The sequence below is a fragment of the Chiloscyllium plagiosum genome, unplaced genomic scaffold (genome assembly GCF_037043375.1).
Source record: "Chiloscyllium plagiosum isolate Xiang-an unplaced genomic scaffold, Cpla_swu_hap1 HiC_scaffold_1, whole genome shotgun sequence".
Lineage (NCBI taxonomy): Eukaryota > Metazoa > Chordata > Chondrichthyes > Orectolobiformes > Hemiscylliidae > Chiloscyllium > Chiloscyllium plagiosum.
Genome location: NW_028270139.1, coordinates 154,971,571 through 154,995,749, shown reverse-complemented (window position 1 = coordinate 154,995,749; position 24,179 = coordinate 154,971,571). Strand labels below are relative to the sequence as shown.

Sequence of the window (24,179 nt, the reverse complement as noted above, 5' to 3'; positions counted from 1 at the left end):
GTCTTCACTCCCATAAAAATTGTATGATTCAGTTCATGGTGCTGTTGCTCATTCTTTAAAATGACTCTTAAGATTCCAAGATGGTGTCAGTGGGGAGCAGTGAAAGTAGGTGGTTTCGGCAGTGTTGGTAGAGACCCGGCGCTGGACTCATGGTGGCAGTAGTGATTCTGCCGTGGCATCAGTGGCCGTGTTGGACTCATGGTGGCAGTGGTTAGCCCCAGGCCCATGGCAGGTTGGAGGAGCCCATGGAGTATCAGCTGAGGTGGTTGAGGCAATGATTGTTGTGAGGGGTAACAAGAAGGAAACTGTCAAGATGAACTGTTTTGCTTTATGTTTTGGCTTTATATTCTGTGTCTTGCTTTATTTTCTTTGGTTCAAGATGGCAGTGCACAGCGGCGATACCAAACAACATTTTTGACTGTATTTGCAATATACGTGACAATAAAAAACATCTAATCTAATCTAATCTTGGGTTGGGATATCTGGTCGGCATGGACAGGTTGGACCGAAGGGTCTGTTTCCATGCTGTACATCTCTATGACTCTATGACTCCAAGATTTACCACTCTCTAGATGCCTCAGTGGTTTAAGTCATAGAGTCATAGAGGAGTACAGCACAGAAACAGACCCTTCGGACCAATTTGTCTATGCCAACCAGATATCCTAATCTAATCTAGTCTCATTTGCCAGCACTTGGCCCATATCCCTCCAAACCCTTCCTGTTCATATACCCATCCAGATGCCTTTTAAATGTTGCAATTGTACCAGCCTTCACCACATCCTCTGGCAGTTCATTCCATACACCTACCACCCTCTGCGTGAAAATATTACCCTTTGGGTCTCTTTTATATCTTTCCCCTCTCACACTAAACCTATGCCCTCTAGTTCTGGGCCCCCCCCCCCACTCCAGGGAAAAGACTTTGTCTATTTACGCTATCTATGCCCCTCATGATTTCATAAACCTCTAAGAGGTCACCCATCGGCCTCCGACGCTCCAGGGAAATCGACCCAGCCTATTTAGCCTCTTCTTATAGCTCAAACCATCCAACCCTGGCAGCATTTCTGATGAAGGGCTTATGTAGGAAATGTAGATTCTCCTGCTCCTCGGAGATTGCTTGACCTTCTCTGCTTTCCAGCGCCACCCTTTTTGACAACATCCTTGTAAATCTTTTCTGAACTCTGAGCTGCTAGAGGAAGTGGTGTAGGTTGGTATAATTAAAACACTTAAAATGTATCTGGATGTCTATGACTGTAATTGCCTGTTGATACAGTTGGGGGGGTGGGGGGAACGTATGTCCTTCAGGGTTGGGAAGTCCCACCTTAGACAGCTCCTACAAAGTTAAGAGAAAATTAAGAGACTTGAATATTCGATTTTCTCTGAGGTACCCGGCAGTACTATGTTTTGGTTATGTCTATAACTTCAACACGGCGTAAAAAGCAAAATACTTTGTGAACTCTCCGAAATAATTGACTTGGACCAAGGGGGAAGGTGGGAAAGATGCTTGCGGGCAATGGCATAATTTTTTTTAAATCTTCTTTTTCTTTGTTGTTTTCCCTTCATGGTTTATGGCCTTATAGACTTGGTATTATTTTGATGTAAAATCTGGTTTGTTCATTATTGCACCCATGTAGTAATTATCAGTTATTTTGCTGTTCTGTTTTTCTGAGTAAAGGGTAGTTACTTCTTTGGTGTAAAAATGTGTGGGGTTGAGATATGGAGGGGAGGGGAGGGTATCCATTTTTAACTTTCAGGAGTGTAAGTAATATGTCTTTTTCCATTGCCTGGGTTTGAGAGGTGGCCTTAACTGGAAGGTGCCAGGATGGCTGTAAGGTTGGGAGTGAATGCCCCCTTCAGACAAGGGGGAGATCTCTAGTGATTTGTGCTTTTTGTGTTTATTTGGTCAAGTTCGGAGTAGTGGTTAGTTTCTTAGTTTTAGCAGTATTTGGAAGTATAGTTTCCAGATTTGATAAAGTCTGTGTTTCTTCCACTTGCTGCACACTGAATGGGCTTCTTCCTCTTGGGAGACGCGGGCTGCGGTGTGGAGTCATGGCTAGCAATCTATTCAGGTGGTGCACCTGGAATATAAAGGGGACCAATTCCCCCATTAAAAGGAAAAAGATGCTCTAAAATGTTCAGAAGGAAGGGGTTAACATCGCTCTACTGCAAGAGACATATTTAACTGATAGGGTACTTCTGAAGTTACAGTGGGGGGGGGTGAGGTACGATAGAGTATTCTTCTCCTCCTACAACTCCAAAAGCAGAGGAGTGGCCATATTAGTACGAAGGAACCTCCCATTTCAGATGATAAATCAAATCTAGGATGATCATGGATGGTTCATTATTCTCAAGGCTCTGGTACATGGAGAAGAGTATGGCATCCTGAACATTTATTGTCCTCCGGTGCATGCTCTCAAATTTTTAGTTGACGCAGTCTCTAAATTAATGGCTCTTGGGGTGTGCCACACAATAGAAGGAGCAGACTTTAATGGTCTCATGGACCCTAGGATAGACAGGATGCCAAGGGGTCTGTCGGGTACACCTCTGCAATCTAGACAGCTAGTGGACTGGTGGAAAGAGTTGGGACAATTGGATGTGTGGAGGTGTCTCCATTTCAATGGGAAGGATTTTACCTTTTACTCCAACCTGCACAAGTGCCACACAAGAATTGATATGTTCTTTATTCCATCGGTCGTTTGGACTGGGTGTTGGCCTGCAGGTTTGGGAACAGAACCATGCGACAGTGTACTTGGATGTTAAAGCCAAGGGTGGTGGAATGGATACATGGCACTGGTGCTTGGATCCATTTCTGTTGACGGATGGCAACTTTGTCCAGTACATTACAAGGGAGTTCAGGGCCTTCTGGGACATCAATTGGAGTATGGCCAGTAATCCATCAGTGCTTTGGGAGACCACCAAGGCTTATTTAAGGAATCTGATTATTTCATATTCAACAACCAGAAAGAGGCAGAGAGGACAGCAGCAGCGGGTGCTTGAGGGCCAGCAGAGAGCAGCTGAGTCAGCGTATTATATCAGACTTTCGGTGGTTAAGTTACAAAGGGTCACGGCTCTCTCGGCTGCTCTGGACTCAGTGCTCACACAAGCGGTGAAGAGAGGGGTCTCCTTTGCAAAGCAAAGGCTGTTCGAATATGGGGTTAAGCCAGGTAGATACGAGGAAGAAACTCCGCAGTCCATTGTGTCTATTAGGGAGGGAACTGGTAACATCACTTGAGAGCTGAAAAAGATTAATGTCAGATTTCGGGAATTCTATGCAGAGTTATACCAGTCGGAGGGCTGCGGGAATGGAGTAGCAAGAATGGAATCCTCTTTTGAAAACCTGGATCTCGCTGGTATGAATGCAGATCAGTCCTCCCTTAAACACGCCTCTGATACAAGAGGTGCAAGAGGCAGCAAGGCAGCTCCAAGGTGGCAAGGCACCCAGTCCAGAAGGGTTCCTGAGTGAGTTTTACAAGGAGAATGGACACGTTAGCTGAACCACTGCTGGAGATGTATACTCATTTGCATAGCCAGGACTGCCTTCCGCCCTCTCTTAGGGATGCCATGATCTCCCTTATTTTATAGAAAGGGAAAGACTCCGAGATTGTGTGTCGTACAGATCTACCTCAATTTTGAATGCAGACTTCAAAATTTTATCAAAGGTGCTAGCTCTGAAGTTGGAAAAGGTGCTGCCTGTTATTACAAAAGACGACCAGACAGGTTTTATCAAGGGCCAATCTATTCCAAAAATATCAGGAGGGTATTGAATATAGTGCAAGTATGTCAGCAGAGATTGATTCCGGGCTTGGTGGTCTCCCTGGATGCAGAAAAGGCGTTTGATCAGGTTGAATGGTTGTATCTCTTTGATGTTCTGGATCGCTTTGGTGGTGGCAGGGCTGGAGGGGGGTGGTGTGCAGGCTTCACTTAGTGTGTGGCAGGGTTATATAGAGACGGTGGTGGTTATCATGAATGGTGTCAAATCGACCAATTTTAATGTGGGGAGAGACAGCCGACAGGGATGCCCTCTCTCACCGCTGCTAATTACCCTGGTAATTGAGTCGTTGGCAAAGGCCTTCCAGAAAGACCATGAAATAGTGGCACCAAAGGTGGGAATTGGAGAGCACAAAATTACACTTTGGCTAATCCAGAAAAGTCCGTACCCCGGCTAACATAAAAGAATTAAATTATTCGGTAGTTTCTTGGGATACAGGATAAAGTTTACAAAGTGGAAGTCATGCCCGTTGGAGCACTGGTGGAAGTGCCAGGGCTGGAGGATGGGACGCAGTTTTCTTTTTAGTGGTCATGGAAAGGTTTCCTCTGCCTGCGAACTTTTATTACCCCTACCTTCCGCCAGCTGTACAGAGCTAAATTTGTACAATCGTTTCAGAGAATAAAGCAGAACTTGCAGTGGTGGGAGGGGCTACCAATATTGTGGCTAGTCCGTATAGCTCTGATTAAAATGAATGTTCCTTCTCGGTTATTATATCCAGTGAGGATGCTCCCATTGTTGTTACCCAGCCATGTGCTGCAGAGGTTTACCGGCTGGCTTGGATCCTGTATTTGGTGCTGTAAGCACTCCCTAATTAATTTTACCAAGCTACAGCTTCCGCAGGATATGGGGAGGGGTGGATCTCCCAGATCTGAAGAGATACCAGATAGGTGCCCTGCTGTCATATGTAGGTGACTGGGTGCATAAGGACTCAAGGTCGATATGGCTTGATGTTGAGGCCTTGCAGGCAGGATGTCCCCTCGTCAACGTACTATTTATGGACAGGATGTGATCTGTGGCTGAGCACAGTGAGAGCCCAATTACCTTAAATATGTTGAATGCATGGAGGACAATGCGGCAGGGTGAGGGCAATTTGCTTAAGATGTTCACTGCATCAGTGGGAGCCACAGGATTTAGGCCAGGGTCAATGGATTCCGGCTTTAGAGCATGGGAGGGGAAAGGAATCTCCTGTTTGGGAGATCTATTCGAGGGAGAGGTCTTGGTGTCTTTCAACTAATTAAGTCAGAAAGACAGAATTCCTAATAGGAATATTTTCCAAAACCTTTAGATTAGGGATTATGTACAGAAGAAGACCACGCTCTTGGCTCAGTTCTACAAGTCAGACATAGACAGAAGAGTGCTCCGATGTAGGGGCGCTCTCTCAGTTAGTACCATATACCATCTGCAGAGAGGGAACACCTTGGAGGAGATGGAGAGACTCCATGGGATCTGGAATCAGGAGTTGGGGGAAGAAATTTCACTGGAAACATGGGAGGATATATGGGGGAATGTAAGGAAAATCTCAATATGCAATAAAGCACAAGCTATGCAATTGAAGATCCCTCACAGGGCCCATTTGGCACCAGAGAGGTTAGCAAAGTTTAACAAAGGATCGTCTCCAGCATGTCCCAAATGTAAAATCAGCAGAGGCACGCTTACACATTGCTTTCGGGCCTGATCCAAGATTCATGGATACTGGGGTGCCATAGTGAATAAGCCAGAGAAGATCCTGGGAATTGAAGTATCCAGTATCCCTTCTTTCAGGACTGCCAAATCTGCCCTCTGTATGGGCGAGCACGGGGAGCGGTTATCTAACATTCTTATGCACTGTGCGAGGAAGAAAATTCTAATGAACTGGAAATCAGAAAAAAACCCAGGTCTTGCGGGACGGCACAGACTTGTGATGGAGCACGTCCCCCAAGATTATCTGACAAGTATGATGCCCCATGGAACAGAGCGATTTTATAAAATGTGGTGGCCCTTTCTAATTTACGTAGACATGGACCTATCAGCGATACTGATTATGGCCTTTATAGAGCCATGAGGGCCGTACATGGCAGTCCAGGGACCCGAGGAGGGGAGAAGGCCTAGTGAATACAGGTATAATAACTATTGCTTTCGTGGATGGGAGCTTCAGTGGAGGTGTGGTGAGTGAGTAAAGTAATGTAATGCAATTTAATTTAATTGGATTGTAACTTCATTTAATTCTATTTCATTTAATTCTAGTTTATTTTAACTTGGTTAAGCAAATATGAGATGATTGCATCCCGCAGAGTAGTAGGTAGTTTATTGTGAACATTACTGTGGTATAATAATGTGGTATTATTTCTACTTCTCTGTACTTTTGGACTTTTATAACTTTTTTTTGGTAAAAGAGCAACTTTGTTTTCCAATAAATACATATGTATATAAAAAAAGACAACTCCTACACATAATAAGGCGCCGAAAAACCTGCAAAAAGGAGGTATCCAGCAGTATAATCCTCAAGATTTGAGTCAGCATTGGAGTCTTGCCAGGTGCTGAGCTGCTAGGCTCCAGTGAGAATGGGGTGAGGTGAAATTGGGGGGGTGGGGAGGAGAGGAGAATGGTGGGGGTGGGGGAGGGTGAAGGTGTGGCAGAGAGAGAGAATGGTTGCATTTGAGAGGCTTTTGGAGAGGGAAATCGATGGAAACTAAAATCCTTGAAAATCTTTGTCCTTGAAAAGCCCTTTGGTGGGTCCATTGTGCCGGTTAAGCAGGGACCACCCAACTCATGGCCATCACCAGCCTCACTGACAATTGCCCCTTGATGTGGGCCTTGCCTACTGCTGGTAAAATCTTGGCGATGGCATGGTGAGGTTTTTAAGTGGACATCACTCGGCCTCTTCCCTCCAATCAGATTCCCCCACCACAAAACCCAAAGTTTCCAATTACAAAATTGCTCACAAAATTAATACAGGATTGTTCTGCTGGTGCATGCAGCTACTCTTCCAGGAGATTGGCTGTCATGTATAGAAACATAGAAAATATGAGCAGGACTAAGCCAGTTGGCCACTTGAGTCTGCTCCATCATTCATAATGATCATGGTTGATCATCCAACTCAATAGGATACATGCAGCTCCAACAACACTCAAGAAGCATGACACCATCCAGGGAAATGCAGTGGATTGGAACCACATCCACAAGAAACCATTCCCTCCACATCCAAAGATCAGTAGCAGGTAATCACCAAAGATCTTTCAGATCGCACCTTCCAAACCCACGTCCACTTCCATCCAGAAGGGCAGCAGAAAACCACCATCTGCAAGTTCCCCTCCAAGCCACTCACCATCCTGACTTGAAAATACATTGCCGTTCCCTCACTGTTGCTGGGTCAAAATCCTGAAATTTCCTCCCTAAGGGCATTGTGGGTCAACCCACAGCAGGTGGACTGCAGCGTTTCAAGAAAACTGCTTACCCCCACCTTCTCAAGGGTAACAAGGGACAGGCAATAAGTGGTGACCCAGCCAGCGATGCCCAAATCCCACAGTGAATTTAAAAAGGCATGTTCCTGTTTTCCCCAATGTCCTTTAATGTCTTATAAACTGCTCTGTCCAACTGCTTCTTGAAATCATTCAATATTCTGGACTGCATTCTGTGGTAGCGAGTTCCACACTCTTATTGCTCACACATGGCATACCATGATTTTCTGTCATCCATCATTCTCACTCATCCACCAGCTTAAGCGCAACAGTCTCTGTGACATTCCCCATCCAACTACACTGGGGGTGATCACTTGTGATCTCTGAACTACGTCTGGAAACAATCTCTGTAGCTTTTCAGCTCTGATTGAATGCCTGAAGCACTGACATTTTACTTACTAGTTTCACTTTTTAGGCTTCAAGTTGCTTTTTCAATTTCAGGCCGTGGAACTGTCTGATTGAGGGGTAGAAAGTTATGAGGGGCACTGGCAGGGCAGACAGGGAGAAATGTTTTCTCATAGTAGAGGTCAACAACCAGGGGCCACTGTTTGAAGGTTTGGAAGGAAGTTTAGAAGGAACTTGAGGAGGAACTTTTTCACCCAGATAGTGGTTGATGAAGTCACTTCTTAAAAATGTAGCAGAGGCAGGAACCTTCAAAGCATTTAGATTAGATTAGATTACTTACATTGTGGAAACAGGCCCTTCAGCCCAAGTCCACACCGCCGAAGCGCAACCCACCCAGACCCATTCCCCTACATTTACCCCTTCACCTAACACTACGGGCAATTTAGCATGGCCAATTCACCTGACCTGCACATTTTTGGACTGTGGGAGGAAACCAGAGCACCCGGAGGAAACCTACGCAGACACGGGGAGAATGTGCAAACTCCACACAGAGAGTCGCCTGAGGCGGGAATTCAACCCGGGTCTCTGCCGCTGTGAGGCAGCAGTGCTAACCACTGTGCCACCGTGCCACCCACTTAGATGAATACTTGAACACTTGAAACGCTAAAGCATAGAAGGCTATAGGACAAGTGCTAGAAAGCGGGATTAGAACTGATGGGTATATGATGACCAATGCGGACACGATGGGCCAAAGAGCCTCTTTCTGTGTGGTGAAAGTTCTCTAACTGTATGGCGCTAAGTATCTCTTCACTTATCTTACAACAGTGTATGTGTGGAGTTTTTCACATATGCCTTAGCATCCACATTTAAAAGCAAGGTCTCTCTAGTCCTACTGGACCTTAGGACTCCTCTCTCATCAGAGATGACTGGTGGTATTTTAACCTGAGGGTCCTCACCATTTCAGGCAAAGGGAGAGGTTGAGAAGATGACCGGAGGTGGTGTGGGAATGAACCCACACTGTCCGCACCTCCCTGCATCGCAAACAAGCCATCCAGCCAACTGAGCTAATAAGTCACCCCTATATGGAAAGGGTCAGTCAGTCGGTACTCAGTTGTGTCCGTTCACCCTGAAGCACCAGCCCCATGTTAACTGAAGACCCAAGAACAAGAGCAAAGATTCCCCACAGCAGTTCTTCCACCCTGTGAGAAGGGATAGTCATGTCAGTGGAAACTTTCTCTGGCACTTTTCTCTTTACATGCACATGCACTGAGAATGGAAGAAAGTGGATCCGTGATGCATGTAATTTGCATTTAAAATTTCACAGCCATTTTATATGGGATTATGTGGACCTCAGTTAAAATTCAATGAAAAACAATAACAACATGAGCAAACAGAACTTCCGCCCTTCCCTCAACCCCTGCTAAACAGTCCATGGTGCCATCATGTCGTTTTGACAGAACACACAAAGCGACAATAGACAGAGTGACGGATGTCTTACCAAGGCATCAAACACCAGCTTATCGTACGTGTTGTTATTCGAAAACTCCATCATGATACTGAAGAGAGCATCCAGCGTATCTTGAAGGAACTGCAGACACAAAGGAAGAAACATGGTGTTAGTGCTAACCTACTGATTTCTCCTTTTGGATTGATCGATTTGATTTATCAACATTTGAAGAATTTCCACTCACCATAGTGAAAAGCACGAGCATGTCAACATTTCATAAACCTATGGAAGTACATACAAAAACAGGCTCAGCGGGATAGGCAGGATAGACACAGGTAAGGTGCTTTGCCCGCTCAAAGAGTCCAGAACCAAGAGGCACAATTCACAAATAGGGTGGATTCTAATTAGAAGTGAATGAGGAAAATGTAGTTAATTTGGAGGAGGGTTAGGGTTGGGGTTAGAGTTTGGTTTAGAACATAGAACATTACAGCACAGTACAGGCTCTCAATGTCGCACTGACCTGTGGAACCAATCAGAAGCCCATCTAACCGACACTATTCCACTATCGTTTACATACTTATCCGATGACCATTTATATGTCTTTAAAGTTGGTGAGTCTACTACTGTAGGGCATTCCATGCACTTACCACTCTCTGAAGAAAAAAAAACCGACCTCTGACATCTGTCCTATATCTATTACCCCTTAATTTAAAGCTATGTTCCCTCATGCTACCTATCACCATCCGGGGAAAAATGCTCTCACTGTCCACCCTATCTAATCCTCTAATCATGTTGTATGTCTCTATTAAGTCACCTCTTAACCTTCTTCTCTCTATTGAAAACAGCCTCAAGTCCCTCAGCAGACCTTCCCTCCATACCAGGCAGTATCCTGATAAAACTCTTGTGCACCCTTTCCAATGCTTCCACATCCTTCTTATAATGCGGAGACCAGAACTGTACGCAATACTCCAAGTGCGGCCACACCAGAGTATTGTACAGCTGCAACATGACCTCGTGGCTCTGAAACTCAATCCCTCTACCAATAAAAGCTAACACACTGTTCAGCTTCTTAACAACCCTATCAACCTATCAGGGATCTATGTACATGGACACCGAGATCTCTCTGCTCATCCACGCTGCCGAGGATCTTACCATTAGCCCAGTCCTCTGTATTCCTGTTACTCCTTCCAAAGTGAATTAACTCTCACTTTTCTGCATTAAACTCCATTTGTCACCTTTTGGGTTGGAATTCACTGAACCAGAATGCTGTGGAAACTCAGTCTTTGAATATATTTAAACCAGAGTTATACAAGTTATGCAAGATTTATTCTATTAAAAGTAGGGCCTTAGTGGGTAGTGTTGTAGAACAGGGAGACCTAGGGGTTCAGGTACAGGAGTCTTTGAAGTTTGCGTCATGTATACACAGAGTGGTTAAGAAGGTGTTTAGCACGCTTGCCTTTACTGCCCAGATCTTTGAGTATCGGAGTTGAGACATTATGTTGAAGTTGTACAGGACGTGGTGAGGTCTATTCTGGAGTACTGTGTCCAGTTCTGGTCTCCCTGTTATTGGAAGAATGTTATTAAGTGAGAGGGTTTCGAAGAGACTTAGCAGGATGTTGCCTGTTTTGAAGGGCTTGAGTTACATGGGCAGGCTGGATGGGCTGGGACTTTTTCACTGGAGCATAGGAGGTTGAGAGGTGACCTTAAGAGGTTTATAAAATCACAACGTATATAGATAAGATAAATGGCAGTTGTCTTTTCCTTAGTTTGGGGGAATTTCAAGACTGGAGGGCATATTTTTAAGGTGAGAGGAGAGAGATTTAAGATAAACATGAGGGACAATTTATGCAGAATGTTGTTCATTTGTGGAATGAACTTCCAAAAGAAGTGGTGGATGCGGGTTACAATGTTTAAAAGACATTTAGATAACTACATGTTTGGAGGGATATGGGCCTAGCACAGGCAAGTCAGACTGGTTTACTTTGTGATTATGGTTGGCATGGACTAGTTGGACCAAAAGGTCTGTTTCCTTGCTGTATGATTCTATGACTCTAGAGATTGGTTTTTGATTACCAGTCATGTTAAAGGTAATGGGAATAAAGTAATTAAAAGGCATTCCAGTGTTGACCAACAATAATTTTATTGAACGGCAGTAAAGGCTTGAAAGGCTTGAAGTTTGCGTCATGTATACACAGAGTGGTTAAGAAGGTGCTTAGCACGCTTGCCTTTACTGCCCAGATCTTTGAGTATCGGAGTTGAGACATTATGTTGAAGTTGTACAGGATGTGGTGAGGTCCTGTAAACAGCCTCAAGTCCCTCAAGTCTACTTATCCTTATAATCCCAAGTTTGCAAACACAATCACTTTGCACTTATTTTATGAACTTTATTTGATGGCCATATTGTTTAAACAACAAGGTTCTAGGAATTCCGGATGAGGTCATGCAGGAATGGGAATGTTGCATGATGGTGGAAGGGGGAACCTAGAAGGAATTTCTGTTCATCTCAATTCTAGGTATCAGAAAAAATGAGTTGCATTCACAATCTCAGGAAGTTTTAAAGCATCTCACAGTCAATGAGGTATTATCAAATGCAGCAGGTTGCCTTTGAACACTTTTAGATTAGATTAGATTAGATTACATTACATTACAGTGTGGAAACAGGCCCTTCGGCCCAACAAGTCCACACCGCCCCGCCGAAGCGCAACCCACCCATACCCCTACATTTACCCCTTACCTAACACTACGTGCAATTTAGCATGGCCAATTCACCTGACCTGCACATCTTTGGACTGTGGGAGGAAACCGGAGCACCTGGAGGAAACCCACGCAGACACGGGGAGACCGTGCAAACTCCACACAGTCAGTCGCCTGAGGCAGGAATTGAACCCGGGTCTCTGGCGCTGTGAGGCAGCAGTGCTAACCACTGTGCCACCGTGCCGCTGTGCCACCGTGCCGCTATGCATCCATTCCATAGCCCAACATTTTACTATTGTCATGGAGGAAACACAGTCGATAACCTGAGCCCAACAACCTTCCCCCAATGCATACAATACATAACATGTATCTTTTTTAGTGACATTGGTGATGGCTAAGTATTGGGCAGGACACGAGGAGAATCCTTCTACTCTTCTTCCAAAAAAATGAGATCTTTTGTGTCCCCCTCAGGAATAGCTCACTTGAAAAACAGCATCTCTAACACTGCAGCACTCACTCACATGGCACAGCACACAGAAGCGGCTGTCTGGATTATGAGCCCCAGTGGGAGACAGAAAGAGCCACTACAATTTTGCTGACTTATCTTCTTCATCAAACCACCCGAAATTTCGACCGACTGGTCCTTGATACTTCCAACAATGGGAACAGATTTTCCCTATCAAATCTGCCCAGGTCTCTACTGATCTTGAACAGTAGGCAATAACACAGAACGTTACATCAGAAAGCTAATGTGGATCAATACTCTGAAGGAGGGGATTAAAAGTGGCATGGTGGCTCAGTGGCTAGCACTGCTGCCTCACAGTGCCAGGGACCCGGGTTCAATTTCAGACTTGGGTGACTGTCTGTGTAGAGTTTGTACATTCTCCCTGTGTCTGCTTGGGTTTCCTCTGTCCACCTTGGTTTCCACTTACAGTCCAAAGATGTGCAGGTTAGGTGGATTGGCCATGCTAAATTGTCCTTTTGTGCCTGGGGATGTGCAGGCTTGGTGGGTTAGCCATGGGGAATGCAGAGTTACGTTGTTGGAGTGGGGTGGGGGGAGGATTGCTGGGGCTGGGTCTGGATGGGATGCCCCTCAAAGAATTTGTGAAGACTTGATGGCCTGAATGGCCCTTTTCCGCATTTAGGGATTCTATGGATATTCTAGGAATACAATTCTCAAATTGGGATGTTGACTTAATAAAGATTAAAACCTGACAACATACGTAAATTGGATTTCTCTCATTACGGATTCAATCATTAACTGAGAAGGTTGATTGGAAGTGGTTCTGAGAGTTTGAAAGAGCAGCATTAAATCAAGAGAGATATGTTGAGTAAACCAGGGGTAGTGGAGATTACTCAACTGGACAGCATGAGGAAGAGAAATTAACATCACTTATTATCAAAAGGAACCGGATGCAATACGTCTGGCAGAGTGATGGTGCTGAATCAATATCAGTCATCAGGAGAAGGTGCTAGCTAGGATGAGTTAATGACCCTGACAGAGTGAGGGAACTAGATGGATAGTGAGATAATCATTACAACAAGATGTTGACCAGGAAGAGTTACTGAGTTTGACAGTGTAATGGAGCTGGATATACACGAGTCTTTACCAGGTGATGTTGTTTGCAACAAGTTATTGAGCCTGGCAGAATGATGGTGCTGAATAAATGCATACACTGTTGAAATGACAGTGTTCAAGAGGCACCTCAAGCTAACAATAGCTTTTCTGATATTAATTCAATGCCCTTACTTGAATCCTTATTTTATTTGACATTTTTATTGAGTCGTATCATCAATCAGCATGGTGGGATAATTATTCTGCATATTTGATTGCCATTTATTTCCTATGTGTGGGATAGAGGCAGCTGTAACCTCTATTTCACCTATGCTGGGAAACATTCAGTCTTATATTTACAATACTTCCAACTGAGGATGCTGAGAGGCTTAGAGGGAAACTCGCAGATGATGGTGTTCCCATATATCTGCTGCCCTTATCCTAGGATCTAAATGATAGTGGTCATGGATTTGGAAGGTGTTGTGAATTAGGACCCTAGCTGAATTTCTGTAGTGTATCTTATAGATGGTGCACACTGCTGCTACTGAGCGTCGGTGGTGAAGGTAGTGGATGCTTATGGATGCAATACCAATCGAATAGGTTGCTTTGGCCTGAATGGTGTCAAGCTTTTTGAGTGTTATCGGAGCTATTCCCAGCAGGAAAGGTGTACTTACTCACACATTAGTTTTAATCGCAGTATAAGGAATAGTGTATAATCAATCCCATGTCAGCCCAGCAGTCTTAGAGCAGATTAGATCACAGTGATGCTGGAAAAGCATCCGAGGAGCAGGAAAATTGACATTTCGGGCAAAAGCCCTTCATTAGGAATAGAGGCAGGAAGCCTCCAGGGTGGAGAGAAGGTAGCAAAGAGATTAGCCTAGCACAAGGGACAGCATATAGTCAGCGCTGCATTAGCTCAGGCTCAGTACAAGGAATAGTGCATATTCACTTATATATCAGTTCACATTAATATGGAAAGATGTGAAATCACAGCCGTATCTGCATCTTCGTATAAATATAGAAAATGAAGTGCAATTCAATAGTGCTCTTCAGTATTTCCATGTCTATCAACTGAATGGAGCAGATATGGTGCAATGAATCATGAGAATAGTTCCTATTCCGTGTATATACTGGGAAATGAGAGTTTTAAGGTTAGGTTTAATATGGCATTGGAACACCATCAATGTTTCACTTCGCATTATCCATTATCCTCATTTGATGCACACCCTAGGATTCTCCACCTAACACCATCGTGGGCACATCGACAGTGACAGACTGCTTTCTTTAACCTTGTAAAATGTCCACAGCGCTTCACAGGAATACAATAAACAAAATTTGGCGCAGGCCAGAAAATGAGGTGTCATGACACATCATTTGCCAATTATCTTTTGCACATTTTTTGCCAACTTGTGACCTCTGATTATCAACTATTCCATGAATGGGAACAGTTTCTCCTTATTCATCAAAACACCTCATAATCCTGAATGTCTCCATCAACAAGCTCAGGAGCCTTCTCTGTTTGAAAGAAAATAAGCCGGGCTAAGTGCTGCACATATTTGAAGTCCCTCAAAAGTGAGGATCATTAGAAATAGGACTAGGAGTAGGCCATTCGACCCCTCAAGCCTGCCGCACCATTCAGTAGGATCATGGCTGATCCAACATTGTTCATGTCCTGATTCTTGCTTTTACCACGTAACCCTTGATCCCCCAGCAGATCAAGAATTTATGTATCTCAGCCTTAAATATACACAAGCATTTACCCCTAGAATTGTCTGTGGCAAGGTGTTCCAAAGACTCAACCCCCCTGAGAGAAGAAGTTCTTCCTCGTCTCAGTCTTAAATTGGTGTCACTTTATTCTGAGACTATGCCCTCTAGTCCTAGACTTTCCCATGAGGGGAAACATCCCCACAGCACTTACCCTGTCAGCCCCCTTAAGAATCAATGTGACCACCTCATTCTCCTCAGTAGATTCCCAACCCCTTTCCTTCGAATCACTTCTGAGATGGATGTCGCTGGCTGACCAGCATTTATTGCCTGCCACTACCTGCTCCTGAACTGAGTGGCTTGGTCAACCATTTCGGAGGACAGTTGAGAGTCAATCACATTGCAGTGGGTCTCGAGTCACATGTGGCCCAGACCAGGTGAGGATGGCAGGTTTCCTTCCATGAAGGACATTCATCATTGCTCATAAGCAATCCCCCCATACCATGGATCATCCCAGTGAACTTTTCTGAACTGTCTCCAGTGAAATTATATCTTTCCTTAAATAAGGGGACCAAACCTGCTCACAGTGCTCCTCATGTGGTCTCACCAGCACCTTGTACAGTTGCAGTAAGACTTCCCAACTCTTATACTCCAGCTCACATTCCATTAGCCTTCCTGATGACCTGCTGTGTGCTAGCTTTCTGTGTTTCATGCACAAGTGCCCCCAAGTCCCTTTGTGTTGCAGCTTTCTGCAGTTTTTCTCCATTTACATAATATTCTGCTCTTGTGTTCTCCCTTCCAAAATGAACAACTTCCCTTTTTCCCACATTATACTCCATTTGCAAATTTTTTGCCCACTTACTTAATCTCTTAATATTTCTCTGTAAACTATTCACATCCCTCTGGCAAATTACCTTTCCACCTATTTTTGTGACATTTTCAAATTCAGCTACAATATATTCACTTCCTTCCTCCAAGCCATTAATATATATTGTAAACAGTAGTGATCCGAGCACTGATCTCTGCCAACCTGAAAAAGAACCCATTACCCCTAATCCCATTTCCTGCCCAATAGCCAATTATCTATACATGCCAATATGTTACCTCCAACACCATTGGCTCTTATCTTATGATGTAAACTTTTGCGAGGGGTAAACACCCATTTAAAGTTCTACTGGTTCTCCTCTCTGGACTCTGGTTAAGACTTCCTTGAAAAACTCTCATAAATTAGTCAGACACAATTTCCTTTTCATGGAGTCCTGCTGACTCTGCTTGATTAGATTATGATTTTCTAAATGTTCAGTTGTTGCTTCTTCAATCATTGATTTTGAAAATTTTTCAACAATGCGTGAGGCTCATCATTCAATAATTCACCACTTTTTGTCTCCCTTCCTTTTGGAAAAGGGGTGTCACACTGGCAGTTTTCCAATCCTTGAATACTGCTCCCGAATCTAAACATTTTTGGAAAATTACAACTAATGCATCCATGATTTCTGCAGCTACCATCCTTGAATGCAAACCATCAGGGCCAGGGAACTTATCTGTCTTTGACCCTATCAGTTTGTCTAATATTACGTCTTTAGTGATGACGATGATATTGGGCGGCATGGTGGCACAGTAGTTAGCACTGCTACTTCACAGCGCCAGAGACCTGGGTTCAATTCCCACCTCAGGCAACTGTCTGTGTGGAGTTGGCACATTCTCCCCGTGTCTGCGTGGGTTTCCTCCAGGTGCTCCGGTTTCCTCCCACAGTCCAAAAATGTGCAGGTTAGGTGAATTGGTCATGCTAAATTGCCCATAGTGTTAGGTGAAGGGGGAATGGGTCTGGATGGGTTGCTCTTCGGAGGGTCAGTATGGACTTGTTGGGATGAAGGGCCTGTTACCACACTTTAAGTAATCTAATCTAATCATATTTAATTACTCCCCTATATTCTTTAGCATTAATGGTGCTTTGGAAGTATATTTCATCTATCAGAATATAAGACTGATACAAAATATTTGTTTAACTCCTCTGCAATTTGCTTGTTTTTTTTATTTATTCATTTATGGAATATGGATGTCATTGGCTGGGCCAGCATTTATTACCTGACTCCAGTTCCCTTAAGAAGGTGGTGGGGTAAGCTGCCTTCTTGAACTGCTGCAGTCCAACTATCTCCCCAGATTAATCTTTTAAGGGCATACCCATTTGAAGGTATATCCATTAGATGCACAACAGTAAGTGCTTGCTTGGTGACAGCAATATTGATATTCATGTGTAGAAGCACTCACCAGGATATGCTTTTGGGTTTATTTGAAGTACAAAATTTGTTCATTTCAAACGCAGGAATGATAAGAGTGGGATTCAGAAGCGGTTTGTCCAATTTGTAACTTCCTTCAGTTTAATTAGGATTCAGTACTTACATAACACAATCCAAAATGATGTATTTGCATACCATAACCTACAGTGCTTTGAGTTGCTATTAAACATACAATCTTAATCGAGCTTAAGAATGTAATGCCTCAAATTAATTAATTTTTAGAAACACAAGTGTGCAAATTGCCAAACATCACAGGCCTAAATTACTCAAGAATTTTGCTATTTTCGTAACTATTTGTCACAAGGTAATTATGAATGAGGAAAGGCATTGTTATGGCATAGAGGTAAAAACAATGACTGCAGATGCTGGAAACCAGATTCTGGATCAGTGGTGCTGGAAGAGCACAGCAATTCAGGCAGCATCCAACGAGCAGCGAAATCGACGTTTCGGGCAAAAGCCCTACATCATTGTTACGGCATAGTTAAATTAAACCTTCAGCCAACCACCACTGGATTCCTGAGTCACTATTTTCATTTAACTGTTAATGGGATGAAGCATCTCTACCTAGGCCAGCATTTATTGCCCATCCCTAATTGCCCAAAGGGCAGTTAAGAGTCAACCACATTGCTGTGGGTTTGGAGCCACTGTAGGCCTGAACAGGTAAGGATGGCAGATTTCCTTCCTGAAATGACGTTATCGAACCCTATAGGTTTTCACAACAATCAACAGTAGTTACATAGTCATATCTAAATTTTTATATTGAATTTAAATTTCACCATTTTGACCCAGTGGCACTGAAGGGACAGCAATATATTTTCAAGTCAGGATGGTGAGTAGTTTGGAAGGGAACTTGCAGGTGATGGTGTTCCCTTGTATCTGCTGCCCTGGTCCTTCTATATGAAAGTTGATGTAGGTTTGGAAGGTCTGAGGATCTTTGGTGAATTTCTGCAGTGCATCTTGTACACTGCTGCTACTGAGTGGTGGACAGAGCGAATACTTGAGAATGTAGTGCCAACCAAGTGGGCATTGTGGTCTTTGCCCAGAGTGTACCCTGAATCCAGGAGCCATTAATTGAACTGTGATGAACTTTTACTTTTTCTTCTTCTTATTTACAGCTCCTGTCATTAATTTAGGTGCCATGGTATGGCAGCTCATAAAACTTTTCACTGTATTTGTAAAAATACACGTGACAATAAATTGCTATTCTATTCTACTTTATCCTGGATGGTGTTGAGCTTCTTGAGTGTTGTTGGAGCTGCATCCATCCAGGCAAGTGGGGAGTATTCCATCACAATCCTAACTTGTGCTTTCTACATGTTGGACAGGCTTTAGGAAGTCAGGTGGTTAGTTACTTGCCGCAGTATTCCTACTCTCTGACCTGTTCCTGTAACCACTGTGCTTATATGGAGTCCAGTTGAGTTTTGGTCAATGGTAACCTGCAGGAGTTTGATAGTGGGGGATTCAGTGATGGGAACACCATTAAGCCACTCACCATCCTGATTCAGAAATATTGTCTACAGGTTTAGTACGAGAGGACTGGAAGATTGCAAATGCTGTGTCCTTGTTCAAGAAGGGCAGTAGAGATGACCCAGGTAATTATAGACCAGTGAGCCTTACATCTGTTGTGGGAAAAGTTTTAGAAAGGATTATAAGAGATAGGATTTATAATCATCTAGCAAGCAACAATTTGATTTCAGGTAGTTGACATGGTTTTATCAAGGGCAGGTCATGTCTCACGAACCTCATTGAGTTTTTTTGAGAAGGTGACCAAGCATGTAGATGAGGGTAGGACAGTTGACATGGTATACATGGACTTCAGTAAAGCTTTTGATAAGGTTCCACATGGTAGGCTGTTGGAGAAAATGCAGAGGTAAGGGACTGAAGGTAATTTAGCAGTTTGGATTAGAAACTGGTTTTCTGTAAGAAGGCAGCGAGTGGTGGTTGGTGGAAAATTTCAGCGTGGAGTCCAGTTACTAGTGGTGTGCCACAAGGATTCTGTTTTGCGACCACTGCTGTTTGTTATTTTTATAAATGACTTAAACGCAGGCATAGGTGGATGGATTAGTAAATTTGCAGATGACACTAAAGTCGGTGGAGTAGTGGACAGTTTGGAAGAATGATACAGGTTGCAGGGGAACTAGGATAAACTGCAGAATTGGGCTGAGAGGTGGCAAATGGAGTTCAATGCAGCTAAATGTGAGGTGATGTGGGAAGAATAATAGGAAGGCAGAGTACTGGGTCAATGGAAAGATTCTTGGCAGTGTGGATGTGCAGAGAGTTCTTGGAGTCCATGTACATAGATCCCTGAAAGTTGCCACCCAGGCTGATAGTGCTGTTAAGAAGGCATACAGTGTGTTTGGTTTTATTGGAAGAGGGATTGAGTTCCGGAGCCATAATGTCATGCTGAAATTGTACAAAACGCTGATGCGGCCACACTTGGAATATTGTGTACAGTTCTGGTCTCCATATTTCAGGAAGGATGTGGAAGCATCGGAAAAGGTGCAGATGAGATTTACCAGGATGCTGCCTGGTCTGGAGGGAAGGTCTAATGAAGAAAGGCTGAGAGATTTGGGTCTGTTCTCACTGGAAAGAAGAAGACTAACAGGGGATTTGATAGAGACATACTAGATGATCAGAGGATTAGATAGGGTAGACAGTGAAAGTCTTTTTCCTAGGATGATGACGTCAGCTTGTACAAAGGGACTTTACTACAAATTGAGGGGTGATAGATTTAAGACGGATGTCAGAGGCAGTTTCTTTGCTCAGAGTGGTAAGGGCGTGGAATGCACTGCCTGCCAATTTAGTTAACTCAGGCACATTAGGGAGATTTAAACAATCCTTGGATAAACACATGGATTATGATGGGATTGTGTAGGGGGATGAGCTTAGACGAGTTCACAGGTTGGCACAACATCGAGGGCCAAAGGACCTGTTCTGCACATATGTTCTATGTTCTATATAACCATTCCTTCGCTGTCGCTTGGTTAACATACTGGAACTAGGAGAAAGTGAGGATTGCAGATCCTGGAGATCAGAGTCGAGAGTATGGTGCTGGAAAAGCACAGCAGGTCAGACAGCATCTGAGGAGCAGGAGAACTGATGTTTCAGGCAAACGCCATTCATCAGGAATGAGGTTAATATACTGGAACTCCCTCCCTAAACGGCATTCTGGGTCTACAAATGGAGCAAAATGGCACCTCACTACCACTTATTGAAAACAATTAGGGATCGGAATAACTGCTTGTCTAGCGAGCGATAGCCATAATCCAATGAATGCATCTTAAAAAAAGGTGTTATGAGAAAAATAAAGAAAATGTTTTCTCCTACAAAACCTAGGGCCGTACGTGTTAGATAGTCACTAACATATCCAGCAGGGAATTCAGAAGAAACTTATTTCTTTATAAAGCTTGCTGTGACAATGTAGAACTCACAGCCACACAGACTAACTGAGGCAGACGGTATAGAAGCAATTAATGGGAAACAAGATCAGCAGATAAAAGGGAAAAGAATAAAAGGATATGAAGGTAAGATGGATAAGAATGGCAGAAGGTTTCTGTGGTGTATGGACAATCGTTAACAAGAGCAGATGGGTCAAACAGTCTCGGATAAGTACACGAATAGGAAAGGTTTGGAGGGATATGGGCCAGGAGTGGGCAGGTGGGACTAGTTTAGTTTGGGATTAAGGTTGGACTGGAGGATCTGTTTCCATGCTGTATGACTCTACAACCCTTTGTACTTAAATTGCAATGCAGTTTTCCATGTTTGTGTTTCCGTTGCCATCTGATGTACTAGCTCAGGAAAACCTACCACATGATCCAACTTCCAGATAAAGCTCTTGGAACACAGAGCTTGACAGTCAGTGAGGGGGTGGGGGCGTGGAGAGCAAACAATGTCTACCAATTAAAATCCAAAAGGACTGTGGATGCCGGAAATTAGAACTGAAGGACAGGGTTCAAATCACGGGTGACTGAACCCGAACCGAAAACTCTGCTTTCTCTCTCCCCATGGAGACTGCGACATCAGCTGAGTTTCTCCAGCAATTTTTGTTTTAATATCTTTCAATTCCTGACCTTAGCTTTCATTATTGAAAGAAAACCTGTTTGTGGTTTAATGTCACTTGTGATATTTATCATCACAATGAAAAAGCAGTATCTCTTTGACTGAAGCTTGGGGACAGAACGCAAAGCTCCTTCTGGTTAATAAACCCATAAGGTTCAATCTCTAAAGAGAAAGCTCATATTTCTTCTTTGAGCACTAGTTCCAATGAAATAAAATGGAAGCAAATGGGCAGATGAGATTTAAAAGAGGTGTGGTGGGCTTTGCAACGATACATTTAAGTATTCCACACTTGGTGGAGAAAACAGGATATCGACGGCATCACATCTACAGAGGCAGGAGCTGAAGTATATTGGTACCGGTGGACCGAAGGAGATTTATCCAGCTTCTAACTTGAGCTTCATTTGACCTGAGAGTACTTCACAAAATCCTTACAGTGCGAAAGCAGGCCATTCTGCATCCCGCTGAACAGCAATCCACCTACCCCTACTCCTACCTTATACCCCTGAAATCCTGTATGTCCCACAGCCAATCCACCTAACCTACACATCCCTGGACATTATGGGGTAATTTATCATGGCCAATCCACCTAACCTGCACATCTTTGGACTATGGGAGGAAATCGAAGCACCCAGAGGAAACCCACGCAGACATGGGGAGAATGTGCAAACCCCACACAGACAGTCACCCAAGGCTGGAATTGAACCTGGGTCTCTAGCACTGTGAGGCACCGGTGCTAACCACTGAGCCTCTTTTCCAGTACCTTGCACAGCCTGAGGACCCAGAGCACTTTGTAGCAGATGGAACTACTCTTAAAGAGTCACCAATATAATTGTAGGCCATTCGGCCCTTTGAGTCTGCTTTTTCAGCTGGCCCCTTGAGCATTTAATGAAATTGTGGTTGATCTGATTTTAACCTCAAGTTGAAATTTCTGCACTTCAATGTCTCGGTAATCAAGAATCTATCTACCTTTGCTTTAAAATGTATCTGAAGTGTTGGAAACTCAGCATAAATTTGCATTGGGCAATAGTTCCAAACAGCATAGATGATCAAATAATCCCTTTTAAGTGATGCTTATGGTGGATCAAATGTTGGGCAGGGCCCTGGAGGAGAACGTTTGAGGAGAAAGTGAGGTCTGCAGATGCTGGAGATCAGAGCTGGAAATGTGTTGCTGGAAAAGCGCAGCAGGTCATGCACATCTAACATGCACATGCACATGACCTGCTGCGCTTTTCCAGCAACACATTTCCAGCCCTGGAGGAGAACGCCCTAGTTCTCATCAAACTAGCATGGTGAGATTTTTAAGTTCCTCCTGAGAAGCTGACAGGGCCCCAGTTGAGTTACTCATCTGAAACAGGTCATTGAATTGCCTTGGGAATACTTAACCTAACGTTGGTGTCTAGGGTGAGGACTGAACACATCATTTTCTGATTCAAAGAGCGATATGCTTGGTACAATACATTCAGATTCTCAGTGCACATCACCCCCTTGCAATGGCTATGTAACATGAGGAGGAACATTCAGAAGGTGAAGGAAAGACTTATACTATTAATGTAAGGCCTTGGATAGTGCTGTAGAACAGCACTATATACCTAGCACTATGAACACACTCCTATGTACCTAGGAGTTTAGGTACATAATTCTTTGAAGTTTGCATCACATGTGGACAGGGTGGTTAAAAAGGCGTTTAGCATATTTGCCTTCAACGCTCAAACCTTTGAGTATAGGAGTTGGGACATTATGTTGAAGTTTTATAGGATATTGGTGAGGTCTATGCTGAAGTACTGTGTCCAGTTCTGGTCTCCCTGTTATAGGAAGGATGTTATGAAGCTGGAGAGGATTCAGAAGAGATTTACCAGGATGTTGCCAGTAATGGAGGGTTTGGGTTGTAAGCAGATGCTGGATAGGCTGGAACTTTTTCCAATGGAGTGTAGGTGACCTTATAGAGGTTTATAAAATCATGAGGGGTATAGATAGGGTGAATGGCAGATGTCTTTTTCCGAGGATGGTGGGATTTCAAGACGAGGGGCACAAATTTAAGGTGAGAGGAGGAAAATTTAAAAAAGACACAAGATACATTTTTTTTTACACACAGAGTGGTTTGTGGTGGAAAGAACTTCTCAAAGACCTGGCTAATGTGAGTACAGTTACAATGTTGAAAAGACATTTGGATAAGAAACATTTGGAGGGATATGGGCCAAGAATTGGCGGATGGGACTAGTTTAAGTTTGAGATTATGGACTAGTTGAACCCAGTTTTGGTTCTGTGTGACTTTACGAATGGTCAGCATCTGGAATGAATGGCCTGAGAGTTTGGTTGAGGCCCACTTAACCAGACTTTCAAATGAAAATTGATTAACTTGCTGAAGAGAAAATTAGCAAGGAGGCAGAGAAAAGGGTGGGGTGGGGGTGGGGGAATTGGAAGAGTTTCGGTCACTGAGAGCCTGCACAAAGATATTGGGCCAAATGGTCTCTGTCTGAGCTCTGAGCCTTCTAAGATTCAATGATCGAAATCCATTTTAGAATTGAGTATCCTTCCGTCCTTCCCCCCACCACCCATGCCTTCACAGTCATAGAGGATTCAGTGACCTTCCAAATTGCAAATCTGCCTTCTTAAAATTTCTTGGAGAAATACAGAGACAGATGGCACAGACCAACAATGAAAACCCTGTAAGTATGCTTTTCCATCATCTCGATAAACCAGCTGATAATCCACACTGCAGCTCCTGACTGAACCAAGCTACAACTGGAGTTACGGAGTGTCACTGTGAATGCCAGTCAGCACTTTTGTGAATATTCACGCTTGATCGATTGCATCACTGTTCTCTCATCAACACACAAAGCTGATAAGCGTGTCCTTGAATCTGCAACAACTCTTG

The 24,179-nt window shown here is 43.8% G+C and overlaps 1 protein-coding gene across 2 annotated transcripts in view; it reads right to left on the bottom strand.

The window, feature by feature from the left end:
* Positions 1-24,179, bottom strand: part of LOC122553785 (dedicator of cytokinesis protein 2-like) — a 1,246,386-nt gene that overhangs the window by 938,070 nt on the left and 284,137 nt on the right. For both annotated transcript variants that reach the window (XM_087991733.1, XM_043698147.2), the window contains exon 20: positions 9,047-9,136. In XM_087991733.1, coding sequence (XP_087847859.1) covers positions 9,047-9,136 — 90 coding nt within the window. The remainder of the gene's footprint in view (positions 1-9,046; positions 9,137-24,179) is intronic.